The sequence below is a fragment of the Diorhabda sublineata genome, chromosome 3 (assembly GCF_026230105.1).
Source record: "Diorhabda sublineata isolate icDioSubl1.1 chromosome 3, icDioSubl1.1, whole genome shotgun sequence".
Lineage (NCBI taxonomy): Eukaryota > Metazoa > Arthropoda > Insecta > Coleoptera > Chrysomelidae > Diorhabda > Diorhabda sublineata.
Window position 1 is genome coordinate 30,349,501 of NC_079476.1, and position 22,710 is coordinate 30,372,210.

The 22,710-nt window shown below is 29.7% G+C and overlaps 1 protein-coding gene and 1 long non-coding RNA gene across 3 annotated transcripts in view; one reads left to right on the forward strand and one right to left on the reverse strand.

The window, feature by feature from the left end:
- LOC130441512 (uncharacterized) overlaps nucleotides 1-22,710 on the forward strand; it is a 46,987-nt gene that overhangs the window by 263 nt on the left and 24,014 nt on the right. The gene's annotated exons all lie outside the window — the stretch shown is intronic.
- The window catches only part of LOC130441511 (max-binding protein MNT-like), a 66,200-nt gene continuing 43,501 nt past the window's right edge, over nucleotides 12-22,710 (reverse strand). Inside the window, exons 4-6 of one of the 2 annotated variants that reach the window (XR_008909623.1) lie at nucleotides 21,127-21,454; nucleotides 18,977-19,334; nucleotides 6,416-6,438 (exon numbers count right to left, since the gene is read on the reverse strand). Coding sequence is in view for 1 of the 2 variants with exons in the window: in XM_056775228.1 (XP_056631206.1) it covers nucleotides 19,098-19,334; nucleotides 21,127-21,454 (565 nt within the window). In the remaining variant the exon portion in view is untranslated. Of the gene's footprint in view, nucleotides 19,335-21,126; nucleotides 21,455-22,710 lie in introns of both variants that reach the window. The other variant, XM_056775228.1, reaches the window with a different exon arrangement.

Below are 22,710 nucleotides of genomic sequence, written 5' to 3' on the forward strand. Positions count from 1 at the left end.
CCAAATGTGATCACTTAATTTTTATTTTATTTTATCCCAAAATATTCTGGGAAAGTTTATTTATATACAGTAAGAGAAAAAGTTTAATTATGTACAACTTAAATCTAGTATTTACATTACAAAACTGACACCATATGTACAATCAATTTGTAATAAAAACTGAGAGATCTAGTAAAGTAACCATATAGGATTAGTTGGTTAAATAAAATTAATAGGATTTTAAAACACTCCATCTAACATCCTTTAGCATGATGACAAATTTATGCCTTAAAATATATTAAGCATACTATACAGCATAAGTTAAAATATCAGTCAATCTTTTCAATTCTATATTGTTAAACAATATAAAAATAATTTTTTTTAAGGTGCTATAAAATAAATAATCTGATTCAAAAATAAAAATAAACTTATATTTTAATGAAAATTTTTCATTTATAGAATTGAATCTAACAATTTAAATTTATCTTGCTCTTTCTCTCTCCTTTTTCTCTCATTTGTATTTTGTTAAAAGCATAAGCTTTTAATGGTGTTAACTTCAATATGTTTTTAACGTTTGAATGTGATTTTTCTGCTTAGTTCTGGTTTGATTTACATAAAATCCAACAAAATGACAATTTTGATTTGAATATATTTTGTCAACTAATAGTTGAAATTCTATGTAGTGCAAGCTTAAAATAAGATCGTAATTCCATTTCTTAGTTAACAATGAAATTATGTCAAGAAAAATCTGCAATGTTTTGCATTTTAACCTTTGCTTTTATAATTAAAGATATAAAAAATATTATTTTATTTATATGAAAAATTAACTTCTATCAAATCTTCATTTTTACTGTAGAATTACATATTTCCATGTGTTATATATACAATTGGAAAAATATGTCATGTATCATTACATTGCGTATTTTGAATATAAATTAATTTTGTCATGACAATAATTTCATCATTTGCAATTGGAACTCTGTTAGGAAGGGAAATTTTGCAAATAACTGGTTCTTGATTGCTAAGATAAACCGATGATAAGTTTTGATTATTATTAATTTCAATTAATGGAACGAAGAATATGCCAGCTAGATTATGAGCTTTTTCGTAGCGAGATTGTGGCGAAATTAATCACCAAAGTGTACTAACTCTAAAATATGTTTTTTAAAAAAAAACAAGGAAATTTCAAACTCTTCAATTGTTAACTAGTTATTGTAAGCAATTTTTATTTTTGTTATACTTTTATACATATTTTTATATTGCACTTGACCATAATTTCAGTCCCAGAAAATGAATACATAAATATTCAAAAGCTTGGTAAAATATATTGTAGTTAGTACACTTTTGTGTTTAATTTTGCCAGAATCCCTCTACAAAATAGCTTATACAGAATAGACAATTATTTCAATATAATGAATGTTATTTCTAAATAAAGGTTAGTCTAACCATTAACAACAGCCATATTTTTTATTTTATTTCAATAGTGGGAATCGGGCTATTGCTTAAATCACACTAGGATTACCATGTTTGATGACATATTATTAAAAGTTATTTAAACAAAAATTTCTGATTTAATACACTACACCACAGTTAAGTTTCACATTATCCACCATAAATTATTTTTAATTCCATCTACTTGATTATTTCATATTTTTAAACACAGTTTCAAGTTCTTCCATATTTTACATCTTATAGGGATTTAAAATTTTCAAATTCGTTGTGTTTGTGTTAGTGGACCTCTCTTTTCAAGGTAAACTTAAACATGAGACTTTATTGTAGTCAGACCCACATCTAATCTAACTTGAGCTTTCATTATTTAATTTACAAATCTGCATATTTCAAATGGAATTATTGTTTACAGTTTTGTTAGATTAATCTAATGGAACCATATTTTCACTAAACAAACCCTTTAAACACACTTTTTTATTAGTACATTCAAATAGATATGGTAAATAATTGAAATATGAGATGTTTATTATCACAAATAAAAATGTATTAATTTTTGTTTATGTTTATACTTTATAGATGTTTGTCACAGGAAGTAAATTGTATTTCTTAATATTTGATAATAGCTTTTATTATTGTTAAACACTATGCAATTTGTCTTTTAAATTGCTTCTTCATCTGTACCAAATGCTGTAAGCTTGTACTAAGAGGGATTCTAGTAATGAAAGTCAAATAGATTGAACGATTATCAAATTTTTTTGTTATTAGTTAGAACTCCTCACCATAATCGATTGAGTAAGAAGATTAATGGAAAATTAAATTCATTAGATATGGTTGAAGATTTGTCTTGTGCTATCTTTCAACGTCTTCGATTAATAGTAAATAAGTTGTGAGAGATTTATTCCTATAATTTTTAATTGGTCTTATGTTACGAGTGAACAATTTCTAACTAAAAACTCAACTCAAAAACTGAATAATATATGGCTCTTTTTTGATTGAGACACTCCTTTCGGTCCAGAGAATATATAAAAATTGGTTGCAAAAACTAGAGTTTATTGCTGAATATGTTTAACATGTTTATTTATCATTTTGTAAAGGCGCAAATGAGCAAAAAATTTGGATAAAATGTCAAAATATTCGAAATTAGGAATACTAAAACTTAAAAAATTTCCTCATCAGATATCTTTGATATTAGTTTTAAGAATTTTTGTGAAAGATCACATTCTAGCTTTGAAAATAAAATTCCACTGTGGGATAGATATCTGATCTTAATATCATTTTGATTTGTTCGTAAATCTTTTTATTATTTTGTGGTGAGAAAAATCTACCTCAGTTGAAGAACTCATTCACATAACATTTGTATATAAAAGACCACTGAAGAAACTACTATATGTTTATTCAATACCAAGACAGAGTTATACTAATAGAGAACAAACTAGATGAAACAATAATTACAATTAAGAGGTTTGTTGGACTGATAGTTTTGTAGTAAAGATTTTACTATATATAAAGTTAATGTTAAAAAGTTATTATGGATGCAAGAGTTAGGTCAGGTACTAGATGTTTTCCAGTAGAATTTTGATAATCAAGGTCGATTTTCTTGAAAATTGGTACTCTCAAAATGTATAATGTGCAGAAGGATGCTTTTGCACTGGGGGAAGAAGCCACCCCTTCTTGAAGATGAAAATTTATTTTTCAAAATAATCTCGTAGGTCGATAGATTGACAAATTCTAAGCAACTTTTACCCTATAAAGTTTTTTTCTAAAGTTGGTACTTGTTACTGCTCATTTTTCAAAAATAACTTACAAAGTTTTCATTTTATCAGCAAAATAATTAAGGAACAAAAATTTAGCTTATAAAAAACGAAAAGATTCGTTTTTAAGGACCTCTGTAAATACAATAATAACTGAGTTATTACTCGTTGAAGGATGGCTATTTTTGGGGAACCACGAAATTGAAAACCTTTAATCTCAAATAACTTGAAATTGATGAAATTTTTGAAAAAAACTTCAAGAGATCTTTTTCAAAGCACATAGAAAAACCTTTAAAATGAGCACTGTCAAAAGTCTTTTGCATAAGACTTGACTGATTTTTAACAAAAATAAAGTTTCTTCTTTTGTCTTTTTTGAAAAAATGTAATTATACCCTCGCCATTACCACCCTAATTGAAATTAATCTCAATCCATTTGCAATTAACTTTATTTGTGTGTTATTGATATGATCCATGTGATTAAACCAGTTTTGAATGATTATTTTAGAAAAAATAATTGAATAAAATGAACACTGCATTTTCGTGATCTTGAAAAAAAATTTTTTGTTGTTATGTGAAAATGGTTCAAATATTAATTGTAGGGTTTTTCTTGCCAAAAATTTTGAGCTTTTTTAAATATGTATCATAAAAATTGAAGGAGATACATTAATTCAAAGTTTGCATTCGCGTACCAAATGTGGCTTATGTAACCCCTTTGAGCTGCACCCTTTTCGAAACCGTGGGTTGAAAAAAGTTGATATGACGTTGAAAAACTTGAAATTCCCTACAAAACGCTTTAAAAAAAAAAGAGGAGGAATATATTAGTGATGAAATATAATTATTCAAATTTGTTTATTATATTATTTTCTGGATTAGAAATTCTATTGATTTTAAAAATATTTTTATTATTTCTGTAAAAAAATTTTAACTGCAATTTGTAAATTTTTGGTCATTGAAGGTGGGTTTCATAAGGGTATTTAAAAAGCAACACTTTTTGAAAATTCTAACAAAACATTCTCAATTCAATATAAATATACATATTGGTGAGATTATTTTTTAACTTTTCATATAATTAAGGGATGATTTGGAGGGGTTGCATCAATCTGATTGATCATAAACGTGTTTGAGAATGTCGACAAATTTACGAATCATACATTTAAACTTCATTTTACCCGCATATAATCTGAGATTTTAAATTTTTTGAAACAAGGGGTAGTTGACACCCCCAAAATATAAAAAGCCCAATTCGGCAAAGGGTACATTTTGAATAAGGGGGTAAGTAGAACTTAAATCGTAAAAATCGACGTTGATTAACAAATTTCCACAATTTAAACGTTTTTTACTATATTTTTTTCTCCCTTGTTTGGAATATTTGAATGAATTGGACTTCTTTAATAAGCTCAGAATATTTAGTAATTATAAGGGATATTATTGAATACATTTATATGGAGGATAATTATTATTGTCGGTGGGACCTTAAACTATTCGTTGATGCGATATTAAGATTTCTTCATGGAAAAAATTGCAAATGGGTTGTAGAAGATCCGGATGATCAAGAATTTATTTTCCAATTTGATACCAGTAACTGGAGTTCTAAATTTGGATGATAGTTGTTTCAACATTTTAAAATGTAATCCATTTCTAATTGTAAAAATACGCAAAATGTTACATTATAGGAAAAAATATAGTGGCTTACATACATTTATCAGTAGATTATAATTGACTTAATCCTTTTTTATTGGCAAAAAATTCAAGTATTTGTTATAGGCTTAAAATCTGCATCCGCACATGCGCGAAGCATGAGTGTGGATCCAATTCACATAATCTTCAGCGACTCGTTCCCCGAAAATTCTCGGTTTTGTCCCGCGATAAATCCGCACACGCGCGCGAAGCACCCACGAAGCATGAGTGTGGATCCGATTTGCATATTCTTTTCGGGTTGTTCTCCGAAAATTGTCGGTTTTGTCCCGCGATAAATCCACACCCGCGCGAAGCATGAGTGTGGATCCGATTCGCATATTATTCGCGGCACGTTCCCCGAAAATTGTCGGTTTTTGTCCGACATCACGATTTTGCATACAAAGTAAGTACCGCGTGGAATAACGAATTAGAACTCACACTTATTTAATGTTTTCGTCAAGAGCGGAACTATACTGTGAGCCCGTCGTAAGCCTGCGAGTTTAGACTGTTGGCAATCTTTTCTGCGATTCGCGCTGATATTCACGTGCGAGTGTGGATCGGCCATACACAAGTAGGTGCTACAAGCTAGCAACCCTAAATTACTTCTTTTCCAAATTTTATTTTAGTAATATTCATTGTGATTGTATGCAATAAAATTTAAATTTATGTTTATATATTTCTTCCAATAAATTTTGAATAAATATTTGATTTATAATAATCACAAACAGAATAGAACAGATTTCAGTTTGACAGAAATAACATCGTTGTTTCTGATTTTGTACTCTACAGTATCGTTTGAGAATATTATTGCTGCTTTTTATTTTATAATAATTATACCCTAACAAAGGGTATCCAGAACTTATATAAAGCTATGAAGTCTGCAGTAAAAATCGGAAATAGAGTATCTGAATCCTTCATAGTCAATAAAGGCCTGAAGCAACGGTGCTGCATCACCACTCTTTTCAAAAGAAGAATAAATGCAAATGAATAGGGATCCAAATCGACGATGATACCTGGTTATATATCTTCCAGTTTGCAGTTGATCAGATAAAACGCCAGAGGTGATATAGAATAGATGGCACTCAAACTAAAGGAAGAATACCGGAAAAGGGGACTACAGATGAACGTAGATAAGACATGGTACTTGTACTATGAAATGTAGAATAAACAGAGCAAGAAACGATACAACAAAACAGCAAATGAACCTGCAATAAACAATTATAGAATATATTGAGAAAAAACAATTGATTTGCTACAGACACGCGCAGAGGATGGGGGAGGAAAGATTACCAAAAAAAATAATGAAACGGATCCCACAAGAGAACAGAAAGAGAGGAAGACCAAAATTGAACTGCAGCGACAGGATGTTTTGAACCCGTAATAAATAAGATTTTTTGCGTCGATATGCGATAGTTGATGAAACATGGATCCATGACTTCACTCCGGAATCGAAAAGATCATCATCTGAATGGACTGCAGCCAGTGAACCACATCCGGAGCGTCGAAAAGCACATCAGTCATCTGGGAAGGTTATGTATTCAGTATTTTGGGATGTGCATGGAATATTGTCCATCGACTAACTCTAAAAGGGAGAGACAATCAATAACGAATACTACATAGAGTTGTTGGATTTTTCAAGTGCAAAAATCAAGAAAAAACGGCCTCATGTCGAAGAAGAAACCACTATTTCACCAAGACAATGCACCGATTCACAAGTCGATGACAACGATGGTTGAATTGAACGAATTACATTTGGAATTGTTTCCTTATCCACCGTCTAATCCAGATCGGGCCCCCAGTGGCTACTGGCTATTTGCTGATCTCAAAAAAATGTTCCCCGGTAAGAAATTCAGCTCCAATGAAGAAGCAATTGCTGAAACTGAAGCCTTTTTTGGGGGAAAAGAAAAATCCTTCTACAAGCGCAGTAGTTAGAGAAGCGTTGGAATGATTGTATTGCTCTTGAAGGAAATTACTTTGATGAATAAAATCAATTTTTGGCAATAAAATGTGTTTTTCTTAGTTAGTCACACGATTTATTGGGTGATGTGCTATATATTAGTGTAAATACAAGTTCAATTTTATTACAACTGGATGTCTCTACAGAAAATATGGTTCTATGTATGTTCCATGTATACATATTAAGGCGTTTCATTTTTAGACCATATTTTTTTACTACTATATAGGTATTTAAAATTTTTTATTGCTGTTCTAAAGGGTTAAAGTCCAAGATCTCATCGAAAAATTCCCATTTAAATTACATAGGTAATATATTTTTTTCTATTTTAAATGGATTATTCCTTTTATTAGATTTTTTTCCAGAAACCTTCTTATGTCTTTGTAGAAAATTAAATTCTATACTAAAATATCTCGTTGTAGGTTGTAGAATCTCTAGTTTCGAAGTTATATACCGTCAAACAGTAAAATTTAAACTAATACAAATTAAATTCCATTCGTTTTTTTTTACTCTTACATGAATAATTTAATTTTATTGTGCGTATTTGAGCATTAAAAGTTTAAACTAAAGTGTCCATGTGAATGTAATAAATTGAAAATAAATGAAATTCAATAAGATTTTTTTAAATGTTACTATTTGACAGGCTATAACTTCGAAACTAGAGGTTCTACAGTCTTCGATCAAAGAGATCTTTTTGTAGAGAAGTGGAAATCGATTTTTCGATGACTAAGTAGCCACTGGACTTAAACCCTTTAGCACAGTGCTATAATTTTTTAATTTCTAGAAAATTTTTGGTATAGCAGTAAAAATATCCCCTAAAAATAATAATAATAAATTTTAATAATCGATTAGATCAACTAAATCATTTAAGGGCTTTTCGTAAACTTTGATCGAGTTAACCTGATCATGATCTGAATGTTCGGACACTAACCCGAATTACGTTCATTGTTGTTCGGAAACTGATCGAGTTAATCGGGTGGTAATTATATGTTTTGATCCTTTCTACCCTTGTAGACCAGTTGGTAAATGCAATCAGCTGAAGGGTTGCTATATTTGTTTTTGGTTATTTGAAATTGTAAAAGTTGTTTATTCCCCTTAAATGGCTGTCTACTATTACTTATGTTTGCGGCGTTGATACTTTCGGCATGTCAATATAAAAATAACTTATTAGTTTTAAACTTTAGTGCAAAATCCTTGTGAGAATCAATTATACAACTAAATTAATTACATGGAAAAATTAACGCACAAAAAGTAATAGAAATTAAATGTTCTTGTATATATTGTTTTAAATTTGATATTTCTTTCTGGTTTAGGATCCTCAATCAACTGATTTACCTTAACTCGTGTTTTAGTTTCCGAAAAGTCCTTTAGTCATATATATTTATATTCGAAATAACCAAAATATCATATTTTTTAAAGAATTTATTAGGACTAATTTTCATTAAATGCTTGTTAATAGTTGCAATTTTATTATTGAAGAAAATTCCATAATAATAAATCATAATCACAATAAATGCAGAAAAATTGAGCGCTAAGCGCACTTGGTCAGAATTGATTCAGATTAACGATATGTTTTTAATTCAAATGTGAGGCATATGGTCCCTTAAGAAGTTTTAATCAGTTTGTTAATAACGTGACAAATAGAAAGATAATGTAAATAATTAGAATAAAATGAATGAGTATATAATAAATTATGAAACAGATTTTCTGGAAAGGACATTTACAAAATACAAGTACATTTTGGAGGCCATTTGCATTTGCAATAAAATGTTTGAAAATGGACAAATAACTTATAGTAAGCATTTTTGAACTTGTGTAACCATTGAATAATGAAATGTGGAATCTGTAACAATGAGTTGTTATTAAACGTTATCGTGTGATTTCAATAGCAAATTCTAAGAATAAATTCCAAAAGCAAATGAAATACCCGGTACTCGGAAGTTGAAAGAATATACTACGAATATAATGAAAAAATAAAATATAAAGACAAAACTGAAAAAGAACGACATACAGATAGTGAGTGAAGGGAAATAGATGCAGAAATAGCTAAAACAAGGAATAAATCATAAATGAACATAATGCGTTAATGAAGATAGATTCATGTAAGGGGAAACAAAAAAAAGGATAGAGTAAAAAAATGGGGGAAAAACTTTAAAGAAATTGTACTGCAAAAGAGAGAGGTAAAAATATACTGGATACAATGTTTACCCTACCACTACTTTAACACTCATAATGTCTGATGCACGTTTCGATAAACGTCGAAGTCTGAACCCACAAAAGAAATGGAAAATGTAATCATCAGTTTAGTCATTGGAAAAAAACAGTTAGGAACAAACTTTGAACTGAATCAATTGATGGATTAGTACTGGCTAGTACATTCGAGATTGATGATAAGGCATTTACACTCTGACGCGGGTTTCGACAACGAAATTATCGTCTTCAGAAACTAAAAGTAAACTAAAACTTATTAACTTGACCTACCTATTTTATACTAAATTTTAACCCAAATGAGCCTTCTCCCGCGAAAAATAATTCCAGCGGGAAACCAAATTTATTTCTTAACTACCTAATTATAGGGTGAGCTGTAAGGAATAGATCCTTTGTCATTATTTGAACTGTTTAACAATTTTACATTATTTAAAATTTCCTTATCCAAATTTCCTTTAAGTGAGTTTATTATTTCCCAGCTTCCCGATACCGCAAGACCTTGGAGTACCTTGAGGACTTATTGAATTCTAATAATTGGGTAGCTGATATAAAAGAAGAATATTTATAACTGACGAAAAGAAATACTTGCAACAAAACGATTTTCAGTACAAAAACGAATTTTAACAACACAAGGCATAGCTATAGGCAATTGCCTAACACCGTTTATGGATTAACTATTCATGAGCCACTTTGGTAAGCAAATTAATCAACAGTTCCAGTATTTTTGCAGGATATGGTACAGGTGGATGATATTTTCGCTATATCCAATCGGAAAAAGGCAAATGTAAAATATTTCATTTTGAAACAATTCAAAATGTCTATCCATAAAGTTTTATGATATGGAAAAAATGGACAGTTACCATTTTTAGACACTTTAGTAAATAAGAATAGTAAGGCTAAAATTTGATGTATTTAGGAAAATCACCGCTACCGGTACATTGTTTACTTCAATTTCTATTAACATCGAAAGATATGGAAAGGAATTTATTGAGGATGTAGCTACACTCAACGGTTGTGATTAGAGAATTGTAGATAGAATAATTAACCATTATAGGTTTAAGAAATCTCTGTTGGAAACCACATTTTTCCAAAATCAAAATGAAAAACAAGAAAAAATAGCTCTGGTACCTTTCGGTCCTATTTATATAAATTGATTGCAAGGAATTTTGAACAGAATTTGAAATTGGTTTATAAATCCAGCTATACATTGAAACAATTCTTGGGTAATCTAGAAGATAAAATACCAAATTTGGAAAAGAGTGGTACACTACACTACACCTGGGAAAGAATGAAATAGAAGAGGAAGGTCTCTCGCAGCTTCAGCCATCCCACATTGTGAACTTTCTAAAAGGAGTGATATTAACAGATCCTCTGTTAACTTTGGGTTCCCCGGTATCGCAGCAAGAAAGGGGGACACAATAGATCATTTGGGTCGCAGTATACTAGATATATTTACATACATATATGTTGGACAGACTAAGGGATCCATTAATGTCTGTTTAAAATATCATATGGCTCATCGAAAATTGCCGATCATGCTGCGAGTCATTATCATGAAATAAATATAAATAATGTAAATTTGTTGAAAAATATATCCAGCAATACATTGTTGGATGCATTGAGATTGTTAAATGTAAAAATAGTTTAAATAGAGACAAAAGGCCTAATCCTCACGGCCCACTTCATAGTTAAGAGTTCAAGAATAAATATGAGTCTCACTGGAATTATATTTCACGGGAGAAAGTTTATTGGTGGGTAAATTTAGTATTTAATAGTTAGGTCAAGATTTTAGTTTACCTTCAGTTTCTGAACAAAATAACTTGGTTATTGAAACGCGTGTAATTGTTGTGTAGTGGTAGTGTGCTCAGTATGAACATCACCAAAAGTTCCAGAACTCCCAACTAAGAAGCATAAATCGGTACAAAAACCCCAATCTAGGACTTAAAACACGGAATAAATCAAGAGACATACTGTGTGAATGAAGTTAGGTAAACGAAGAAGAAAAAATCGGATGAAGTAAGGAAATAGGGGGAGAGAACTTTGGTGAAATTGGGGATATAAAAAAATACAGAGGACACAAAAATGTACGGAACTCTCATCCCACACCTGAAAAGTTGAAAGAAAAAGATATATCGTAATTCTTTATCACTAGATATTAAAAAGTTTTTGCTTTAAATGTACATACATTATTTTTTCAGAGAAATCAATTTTGCAGTGTTGGGAATTTAGAAGTTACATGATATTAACAAAGTTTTTAAATAGACAGAAACATGGGAAGTTTTTGAACTATGTGAATTTTTTTATCGAACATTTGAGTAATATTCAACTATTTTACTATATTATAATCGATCATTAATGATAGAATGGTTATAAAGTATAAATAAATAATTAATAAGTTCAATACGTTGGAGAAAACATCGTAAATTTCCTCTTGTCTATTTTGATTATTTTCAGAATGAAGCAAGTGATGGATATGTGCATTTCAACATTTTTTTGCAGTGGTTATGTAGTTATGAAACTAACTTGCTTATACAGAAAAATAAAAAACCCAGTTTTAACATCCGCCAAATTTTTTTTTCAGTTTTGATGAATATACATTTACAGATATTAGAGGTCCTTTTTTTTAAGATAAATAAACAACTTTATATAAAATAATTTGCAAATCTTTTATTGGTATCACAAGATTTGTAAAACATGTTACACACGTACATAAATCACATGCTTCGCTCTAATGAGTTACTAACGCAAATGTCAAATAAAATGATTTCTTAATATCAATGTTTCAAATTGTCTGGTCCATTTAAATGATTTGAAATAATATTTGATATAATTTAATCGTTGATACATATCTGAACGTTCATATTATGATGTTTTAATAAAAATATAAATACGCTTTCCATTATATTTTGATATTATGCAGATGCTCAACACTGATTATCAATTTTTGCAAATTTTCCAAATAACGAGATAGTATAATAATCACTTGAATGTATCTCCCAAATTGTACAGCAATAAAAAATATTGTTGGATACAAATAATATATCAACAAAAAGTATTTACCGAAAAGAACGCGAATATTTTACTTCTTGTTAAGCTGGTGAGTGATCGTGTGAAAAGTCGATGAAAGCGGAGTTAAAAAAATAAACTTGACAAAATTAACGCACCACTCATATTTTTCTTGATATTCTTTTTTTATTGATAAATTACTGTACAAATAGGCCATGGACATTGTTTGACAATGACAGTTGTTGATTACAATTCGTATTAAACCTCGTTTTAGTCTAAAACTGTATCAACATTTTCTTCAAAAGTACAGATTAAAGCAATTTATTGTAATTGTTTTTACTACATGCATGTTTAGAAGTTCATTTAAGAGTAAATCAAATAAAAAAAGAGCCTTCAAAGAAATTTGTCAATGAAGTAGAACCAGCATTGACTCTCCCGAATGAAGGGTATTCATTACGATCTGGTGCTGCTTTGTTAGGAAGACATCATTCCAGCATCAGCCACATAGTGTGGCAGCATAAAGAAATGTGTTAGTACCACCGAAGACTAGGACGAAAGGGCAAAAACGTTGCACTAATCAAATTGATGATCGTGCTCTCAGAAACTGAAGAGTCACCAGCAATCTGCTAAAAAATGAGTTATCAGATGTTCCATATATATATGTATCTTTTCGAACGGTTAGAAGACGTTTACATGAAGCAGGGTTAAGCAACAAAATACCAGCCAAAAAACTCTTCTTACCAGAGAACACAAAGTTCAGAGATCAAATTTTGCAAAACTTCATCAGAATTGAGCCGTCAAAGATTGGAATAAAGTTTCGTTCTTTGATGAAATTAGAGTTAGCCTTAAAGCTCTAGATAGGCGTGAGCTTGTTAGGCGAAAGCAAGGAAAATGGTTTGCCTTTTGATACAGTCTCTAAAATGTTTTGAGGAGGAGCGTGCTTCGATGCTGGTACGAAATTGGACACTAACGTATGAATGTCCAACATTATTTTCGAACATGTAATGCCTTTTGCTCATTTTGTCGATATCCCTTCATTAAAGTGGCCACATAACAGTCCGGATATGAATCCTATAGAACGTCTACGGGACTATTTCAAAAAGAGGATTCGAAGTCATAGTTCCCCTGTTTCCTTTGAAGAATGGGAGAATGTACAGCAAGCTTTTCTTGAACATTTGATATTAGCATGCCGCAAAGCATTAATACATCGAAAAGAAGTAGAGGAGGGTGTACGCGGAATTAGGGTTGACCCATATTCATTTATTCTTTTACTGATTTTTTTTAATTTGGAGTTATGAAGCTTATTTATGCATTTCCAGCAAAAACAAACTTTTATGGAAAAAATAAGGCAATTCGAGGTTATGTTAAGGTCATATTCGACTAAGTTATAGGTATCATTTCAATGTAACTTATTTTTATTTTGTGTTAATAATGTAAATATTTAGATTAATGAAGGTGGTGCTTTAAATAAAGTTAATTTAAATTGATTTAAGGAAAAATGCATTAGGAAGTTGATTAGCAAACTGGAAGATGATATGTCGATATGCTAAATAACTCAATATATGTTTGTGAAATAACTTGAAACAATATGAGACGCGAAATTAATTATGTGTTGTAGTTGATATCTAGAAAATTCCTTTTTCAAAATATGTAAAAATTCAGTAATTTAGTATATCAAAAATATGAATAGATTGGGCATTAGAAGACCTCTGAGAGCACTTACCTTTAAAAATAGAAAAGACATGATGAAAGCACTAAAAATCGTTAACTAACACCTATAATAGTTCTTTGCATAGAGGTATTATGTCCAATATTGAATATAAATATGTAATCAAGTATGAAGAGCTCAAATAAGTCATCCTCTTAACAAATCATTGAAATGCAGATACAATTGATTATTGAAAATGTGAACTCTATGATAAAAAATTGAAAATCAGTGTGTATCTATTCTGTGCAAGAAATTGTCATAGCTAATTAACATATATGATATTCAAATTATGTCTTTATTGTGCAGTCTATTGATTTAAAAAATTCGAGGGTTGAATAATTAACAAAAAATATTTTAAATTAAAAAATACAGTGTACTTAGGGCATAAAAACCTTAGTTTGCACCAAGTTAGTTTGTAATAAAAAATGGTTTTGAAGATAAAATTAGGAAACAAAAAACTTGTTTATTTGTTGTTTTTGCATAAACTTTGAGGTTATGTGAGAAAAGTGTAAATACAAAAGTTGTAGCATTTTTTATTACACACAATTTAACTATTTAACTTTTTCCCATAGGCCTTGCAGTTTTACCATATATCTAGTTAAATTGTTTTTTACACTTGAAACTCTCTTCTTCCCCTTCCCAACCTCAGATCTCACGAGAATTATTTTTCCTTCCATGATTGTTATATTCTCTTCCTTTTCCAATAGGTTTTATTCTTCTACTATGTTTTTGGTTTCAAAAATTATCGACCCTGGACTACAGTGTTTTCAATTCAATTCAAAAACTATAATTATAATTTGGTAATACGTTAATTGTTTACTTTTATGACTAAGCACATGATTTAAACTTTTATTCACTGCCCATATATTTAAAATAGTTATTTACGTAACTAATTATGAAAAGAGCGAACAAGAGTTGAATAATATCACTCTTTTCATAACGTGTTGACTTGAAACGTTTTATCTAATTCCAAAAAAGAGTCTGCAAATGCTGCAGTGGGTAGTTTAATACCTGAAAAATCAAGAAATAGATATGCCCTGGCCTACCAAAATTTGAAAAATGGTGTGATTTGAAAAATATGAAGAATATCAATGAAAAGGTTCTACAAAAGGTTTTTACATAACTACTTTTTATAACTGATATATGAAGGTTATACTGAAAACACTGTTTTTTTCATACTGTACTAAAAAGTTGACTTTACAGTACTAATTTCAGACCGGAAAATGGCACTTCAGGTATCATTTTCATCAGTACTTTCTACCTCGAATTTCTTATGCCAGCCGCAAAACATCGCATATTCTTTTTCGTATCTTTTCGAAGACTTAATTGAAATAATTTGCCCTACTGCTTCCGCACTTTTCTTAGCAATTTTATTATAATTATCAGTCATTCTTTTGGGAAAAAATATTTTTTGTATTTCCAAAAATTCAATAAGTCTGCTTTTGTTTACAATGTTACCTTAGTGACTTCTACTAATTTTTATTTCTTCAAATAAAATATGACATTTCATATTTTAATATAATTTTGTTTTTTATTTAAAACCGAAAAGAGTATGAAAAATAAACCTATTACGATATGCGTCCGTGAAGTTTTATTACAGTACTCGATTAGATATTCTTGACTCGGCTTCTTCGTCGCCTCGTTCATAAACATCTATCTAGTACCGTACTAAATCACTTCCCGAACTCATAACGTAAATAATTATTACACCACCACTACAACAACACTCAGAATTACACTGTCTAACGCGTTTCGATAACCAAGCTATCGTCTTTAGAGAGTGAAGTTCACCTTCAGTCTTTGAAGACGATAACTTGGTTGTAACTAAGTTAAACCTCAGTCTCTAAAGACAATAGCTTGGTTATCGAAACGCGCGTTAGGCAGTGTAATTGTGAGTGTTGGTGTTAACAATGTGTTCAGTATGAATATCATCAATGGGTCCAGAAATTTCAACTTCGATATGAATGTGACGTTTCCTAATGTCAAGGAGTGACTCAAAGTGTCACATTTGATAGCGGAATTAGATAAATCTCATTTTTGATTACGTGATATTGCTTATTATTTTTGTCAACATTTCAACAACTCATTTTTTATTTTGTGCATTTAAAATCACGAAAACAATTAAGTCATTCACTCTTTCAATTTTTGATTAGTTTGATGATATTATATTAAAAAATATCTATTACAAAATGTATCAGGATAATGTTCAATCAACTGGCAATATCTGTTGAAATCATTGAACGCTTAATAAGTCGATTCACAATGCTAAAAATAATGTAATGCCGTTCATCATTTGCTTTAAAAAATATAATTTTTAAAAATATTCATCAAGTTAAGTGTCTTATGGAAAATTGATCAACAAGATTTCACAAGACAAATCTTACTTTGATCCATAATTTTAGTTTACAAAATACAGTAGGATTCATTTTTCAAAATATATGTGCATAACATGTAAATGCTCCTTGATGATCCTTATGCCTTTAAAAGGTCAGATTTAGTCTCTGTCTGTTCTCACACTATTTTTTCATGCTTTTCTATCCCTTGCAAGTATTTTCATTTCCTTTAATTTGCCCAATTTCCTCTATTTGGTCAATCCATTGTCTTTTCTGTCTTTTTTTCCCTTAGTTTACCTACCATCATGATTTTCCTGGCTACCTTTGTTGGTTCATTTCATATCCAATTTAACTGTTAATTTTTTATTTTATTGTTTTTTTAATGTTTGCCTCGTTATTTTTAAGCATCCATATACTTTAATATTCCATTTTTTAATGTTTCATTTTTATTGCTCCTTTCACTGAATTTCAATTATCTGTTGCAAATACTATTATGAGGATTAGTATTAAGTTCTGTATGTTTTTTTTGTTTCAATATCTACTGTTTTGTGGCCATTTAGTCAAATTCAAGTGTTATTAAAATATATTTTTTAATCAGTCAACAAATATAGAATATTATACATATTAATAGGGTAAACAATTTCTTGGTCATTTAATATAATCATATAAATGGGATAAATAAATAAATTTCAAAATGTTATAATAAGTAGGTAAAATTTAAAGGTACTTTAAATCAGTATCCAATATCATAGTGGTGAGATCTAAAAAACTATAATACAAATACCATTAAACCACTATAATAAGGGGAATATGAAGTATACGTAATGTTCAGTGCTATTAATTTTGGAATAAATGAAACAGATTAAGGTTCGATATTGTCTTAAAGACTATTCATTAAATAACATTGTTATATTCAGCAAGTACAGCAACTTAGTTACCTCAGACAACCAATAAGAAATGCAATGGAAATCAGCTAGGATGGATTAAGAGCTTACTAGTGACATAATGAGAACTATGTGGTTTGATGAACTCGATGAAAGATAACTTTGGAATGAGCCTCAAAATTATAAGGTGTAATCCAAAATTGGGTACATTCATTTCGAGAGCTGATAGTACGTTCTTTATGTACACTGTTACCTAAAACTGAATGTTAAAGAAGATTATAAGACATTAATTTTATGTTACTATCTACCCCATACCACTAGTTTGAAAAAAGGTTCTCTTGTATTAATTCAATACATATGTATGTTTTTACTTGATTTAAATCTGAAAGTATTTGTATTTTACTGTAATAAAAAATGTGGTACAATAAACATTATTTACTCTCCAAAAATTACTCTTATTCACATGCTATGCAGTAGTTGGTGCCATGAAATTAATTATTCTGAAATATAAAAATTATTCTTGAAAATTAGAATCAAAACATATAAATTAATTTTTCACGTAGTTTAAGCTTTAGAAATTTTCATAATTCTGAACCTCCTCGTTAGCTTTTTATGTGTTAAGACATCAAAAATTGTCTTGATCATGATTATCTGTTGTTTATGTTATGTATGAGAGCTAGAATTAATGGTCGATTTATAAACTTGACTTGACGTTGCCGTTTGCTGTTACAAAATTAAAACATTGAAATGCGTAAGACCATTCATAGTTGCCGTTTGTCATCGCTGCTTGCTGATCGGTCTGCCGTTGGAGACTTTTAACATAAACGACTTTTATATTTTCCCGTCGGCCGTTCGTGGCAATAGAAAAGAGCCAATCACATCCGTTTGCGTTTGTCACGTTAGTTCGAATGAACTTCCTTATTTTCCATAAGAAAGGAACAAATACTTAAATACAAAGAATATTATGAAACCTACAAATCAAAAAGAAAACAACATAGAACTATAAGTAAAATAAAAAATTATTTTTTGTAACACTAAAACAATTGAGAAAGAAAGAGGAGTATAATATGATGAATTTCGGAGGAACATGAAGTAATGGAGGGAATACCCACTAGTAAAGGATAAGGAATCAAAAACTAGTAGAAGTAATTGAAATATTAAAGCTGAGAAAAGCGCCAAGAGAAGTCATCATAACTGCTGATTTGATGAAATATATGGATGGAGCAACTAACAGATTTACTAAACAAGATGCTTTAACAGGAAAAATGCCGGAAGATTGGAATCTAGGAATTATATTACCAATATATTAAGAGAAGGCAAAAGAAGTTGTGAAAACTACCCAGGTATATCACTAATAAGAATACCATCTAAAATAATGACTAGAATAATGGACAAAAGAATAATAAATGAGGTCGAAATCACTTTAGAGGACTCTAAATGTAGCTTTAGAAATGGAAAAACACAAATGATCAAATATTCAAAATTAAACAATTTTTCTAAATAAAAACAAAATTGGTCTAGTGATGTCAAAAAGAAGAAGCCCAAATATTTCATTTTCTAAAGAACATTGGCCTTTGTTAATTTCGGGTACTACGGACCTATCAAAGGCTCATGTGGTCAATGGTACTTGACCGCCCACAATCCTACTATGAATAATTGGTTTTAGGTCCTTTTTACAACAATTTTATATAATAGTCATATTTAAGTTACTGTTTTGAATAATGTGACAAATATATATATATATATATATATATATATATATATATATATATATATATATATATATATATATCGTGCTCTTTATTTTATCCCATCCTAGCTGTTTTTATTGCCAAAAAAACTGACGTATGAAAATATGAATGTTAGTAGTATTTTCGTAAGTGAATCATTACGGAAGTGCGTTTTGAATAACATAAAATACCAATTTAGAAACCTTAAATAAGCATGTATCCCAAAATTTCCTATTTTAATTATAACTGCTATAATTTTTCTAAATAATAATTATTTGATGTTACAAAAATACCTACTACTTTTCAGAGTTAATGATACATAAAAATCCAAAGTAGTTCAGTCGTTCCTCAGGGTTTGTAAAATGTTTTCCTCCTCTTGTTAAGAACCAAATTACTGCTAATTTGGAAATAAACCCCACTAGCTTGGGCGTGGTGATGCGGTGCTAACTACTACAACAGGTTTCACCAAGTACTGTGTCAAAGGTACCACTTTTCCATTGATTTGTTGTGGAGTGATGAAATGAGTGGACACTAATGGTGCTAATCCATCCAATCCCTTTGGTACCAAAGCAACTTTTTGAAGGACTAAACCTTGGTTTACGGGATACGTCATGGGAAGTACCGACAAAGCCGTTGTTTGAATTGGTTGTGAGATCTAGAACATTATTTTTATTAAATCACTATTTTTAATACACACTAGAACAAGAAAATCCGAAATTAGGATATTCGAAAAAAAATATGAGGAAAAATTATGGACTAGTTAAAATAGAAATTGGGATGAGAAGATAAATGTTTTATGGAAGTGTGAGAAAAATAATGGGAAAGACATTTTTAAATTTGTGGAAATATGCAAACTGATTTTATGGAAAGTATTTAGATAAACAGAAAAATACTAAACTAATCCTTCATGATAAATGGATATATTCTATGATCTTTATGCACGCGTCAATGACAAGTTTCAACTTGCTGTTTCGATCAATTTTATTATAGTAGAGCTCGAACGACCTCTTCCCCTTAGTCAAGTTGTTTTGAAAAAATATTTTAAATTAATTTTCTCTCTGTTATAAAATTTTGACTTAAGAATAATTAACACAAACACGAATCAAATACCGAATGGAGGCTGCTACATAATTTAAAAGAATTAAAAATTCGTCCAAGTTGTTTTGCCCACGTTTGGAAGGTCCTGTGACGGTGACTATTCCAGAGAACATTGAATTTGTAAAAGAAATTGTTCTAAGTGACAGGCGCCTAAACTAGGAAACTAGAGATTCCTTGTTATATATTAGTTGCTACTCAGTTTTTTAGTGTATCTAAGTCAAAAGTAATTGGATAATTCTTATGAAATCTCAAAAGTACCTATCAATAAATTTACTAAAAATATTTGAATCAATTCATCTTTTTTTGCTCTGGTACCCGGAATAAATGAGTTTTGACGATTGTATATGCGGGAAAGATGAATGAGGTGAGGAAATGATGATTATATTTATTTTTTATGAAATCGTATTTTAATTTTTTGGATATATTTAAAATTCTACTAGGTTATATTAATTGGAATAAAGCAAAATGGTAATTAAAAAATTTCAATAAGCAAAAAAGCACGAAAACCGAGCCGATCTAGTTAGAAAGTCATTACCTCATAACTCATCATCCCCTTACGTTTATTAAAAATGAGGAAATGACGGCGAGGGAATGACAAAACAAATCATAACCCTAAAAAAATATCGCAACATAACATTTTGTCACCAGCTAGCTTTTTGCTACGCTTTCTTCTTCTTCTAAAAACATACTTAACTATGCCATCAAAATTGAAATATTATAATTTCCTATTTTATTCTTCACTGTGATGGAATGATTGAATAGAATGAATAAAAAATCACAATGAAATCTTCTTTTAACCATAACTCCAACAAAATTGAAGTCAACTCGCCAATACAAAGAAGTAACCGTACTACCAACTGTTTAACTGTCAAAAACTAATGCGAGTATTACCAATTTCTTCAAAAATATACCTACTTATCGACTGTTGGTAATACTGTGAGGGAATGATTATTTTTCATAGGACGAATATTGAGTTAACATTAGACAAGTATTTAATGATCCTAAATTCAGAGAAATTTTGAAAGTTTTACAATAGATAAGTCATAGTTCCAAACAGATTTTTTAAAAACTTCTTAATAAAAACTTTATACAATGTTCATAACTGAGACATAGGGAGGGAATGAGTACTACATATGTTTTTAGCCTTGATGATGTTCTTTCGAAAAAAAAAAATAACCGACAAGAGTTTCAAGATATTATAAGAATCAACCAAGTATAAGATCTATTAACAACATCAATTTACACCAAGTGTATCAAAAGTACAAACAAAACTTGACTCGTGCATGTTGGTTTCTATTTTATATACAGCTTATTTATTAGTTTTTCTATCTAAGGTGTATAATATTTACCTCTTTGATTGAAGTCAAGTTTTGTGTAACAACAGGAATGCTCGTTTTGGTCAAAATCGGTATAGACATTTCTTGATTTTCATTAATATGAACAGAAGATCCGTTATTAATAATATCTTCTCTAAGTTCTTCTGCTGGAGGTGTCGAGGCGCTGGCAACGGGGCTTGAATCGCCTTCAGGTAAAATTTTTGAAATATCGATATTGTCATAATGTGACATATCTTTTTTCAAAACGGCTAACCTTTGTTTAGCAATAATTTTCTTCCTAGCTAATCGCTCCATTTCATGTTCCAATTCTCGTTCCTTCCGTTTTAAAGTCTGAATATACCTGTAAAATATATTTCAATGAAGCATTCACACTTTTATTCAAAACAAGCCATAAGTGTTAATATCTATAAATCATATATAAATCACATATAAATCATAATCATTTTCTAGAAAAACATACGATATATCTCTTCTGCAAGTTCTTTAACTATAACACATATAACAAAACAAATATTGGGATGAAACAAATTAATTTTCTTTTGCTGTTTTCTTTTTTAAACCCACCATCCTGGTTAGGGATACTTTACAATAACTTGCAGATTTATAGAGCTCTTGTTGTCCTGCTATTATCCTATCCAGTAACAATCCGCGAACTATTGTGGACTTTAAACGTTCGTTCTAAAATCAGCGCAATTTAATTAAGCCTACTGCAGAGAGTAGCGGGAAACATGAGGTTCCTTTTTGAACAGTGCATGCAACTCAGTGGAAGATATTTGGATGACACATGGAAGTATGAAAGTAGGAAACAAGTACTGGGGAACCGTTGGAAGAAGGGTAACTAATCTAATTTAATTAATTGACTAACCTAAGCTTGATTAAGTGTTCGTACAGATCAAATCTTGTAAAAACATTTAAAGTTCAATTTTCAACTTGAAAATGATTCAACTTTCATTTTTTGAGTGTTTTAGTTATAGGGCAATAATTACTTCGAGCTTCATCTCTTGTAATGTTTCTTAAGTAAAATTTTTAATTATTTCATACAATTTGTTTCAAATTTAAGCTTAATAACTTGCTTACAAGAATTGCTATAATAAGTTTATTATGCTCCATTTTAAAGAGATATTCTCTGCTCTGTTCTCTTTGAAGAGTTTTTATCAATAGTTCTATAGGTTCATTAGTTATCTAACGAATATATAAAAGTACTAATAATATTGAAAATAATTCAGATGATTAAATTCTTAAACGATTTTTCGTAACTTTCTGTAGTTAATTTGTACCCCTGAATAATAGTTTCATTTTGTCAGCTGAATGGAAGATACATTATGTCTCCCTTGTGTGAGGGTGGTATGAGATTATTTGAATTTTAAGATACTATTTACATTAAATTATGATCTGTTTTTTGACAAAGTAAGTAAATGTAGTCGTGAAATATGGATACAACATACAAATCTACAGTAAAACAATTTCTTGGAAAGAGCTAACCTCAAAATAGATGACTTGAGCAAACTTTTAAATTCAAATAATAATAACGTATATTGTTATCAATTTTCATGTAAATAAAAGTCGAAACAGAGAAAATAGCTTAAAATACTCATA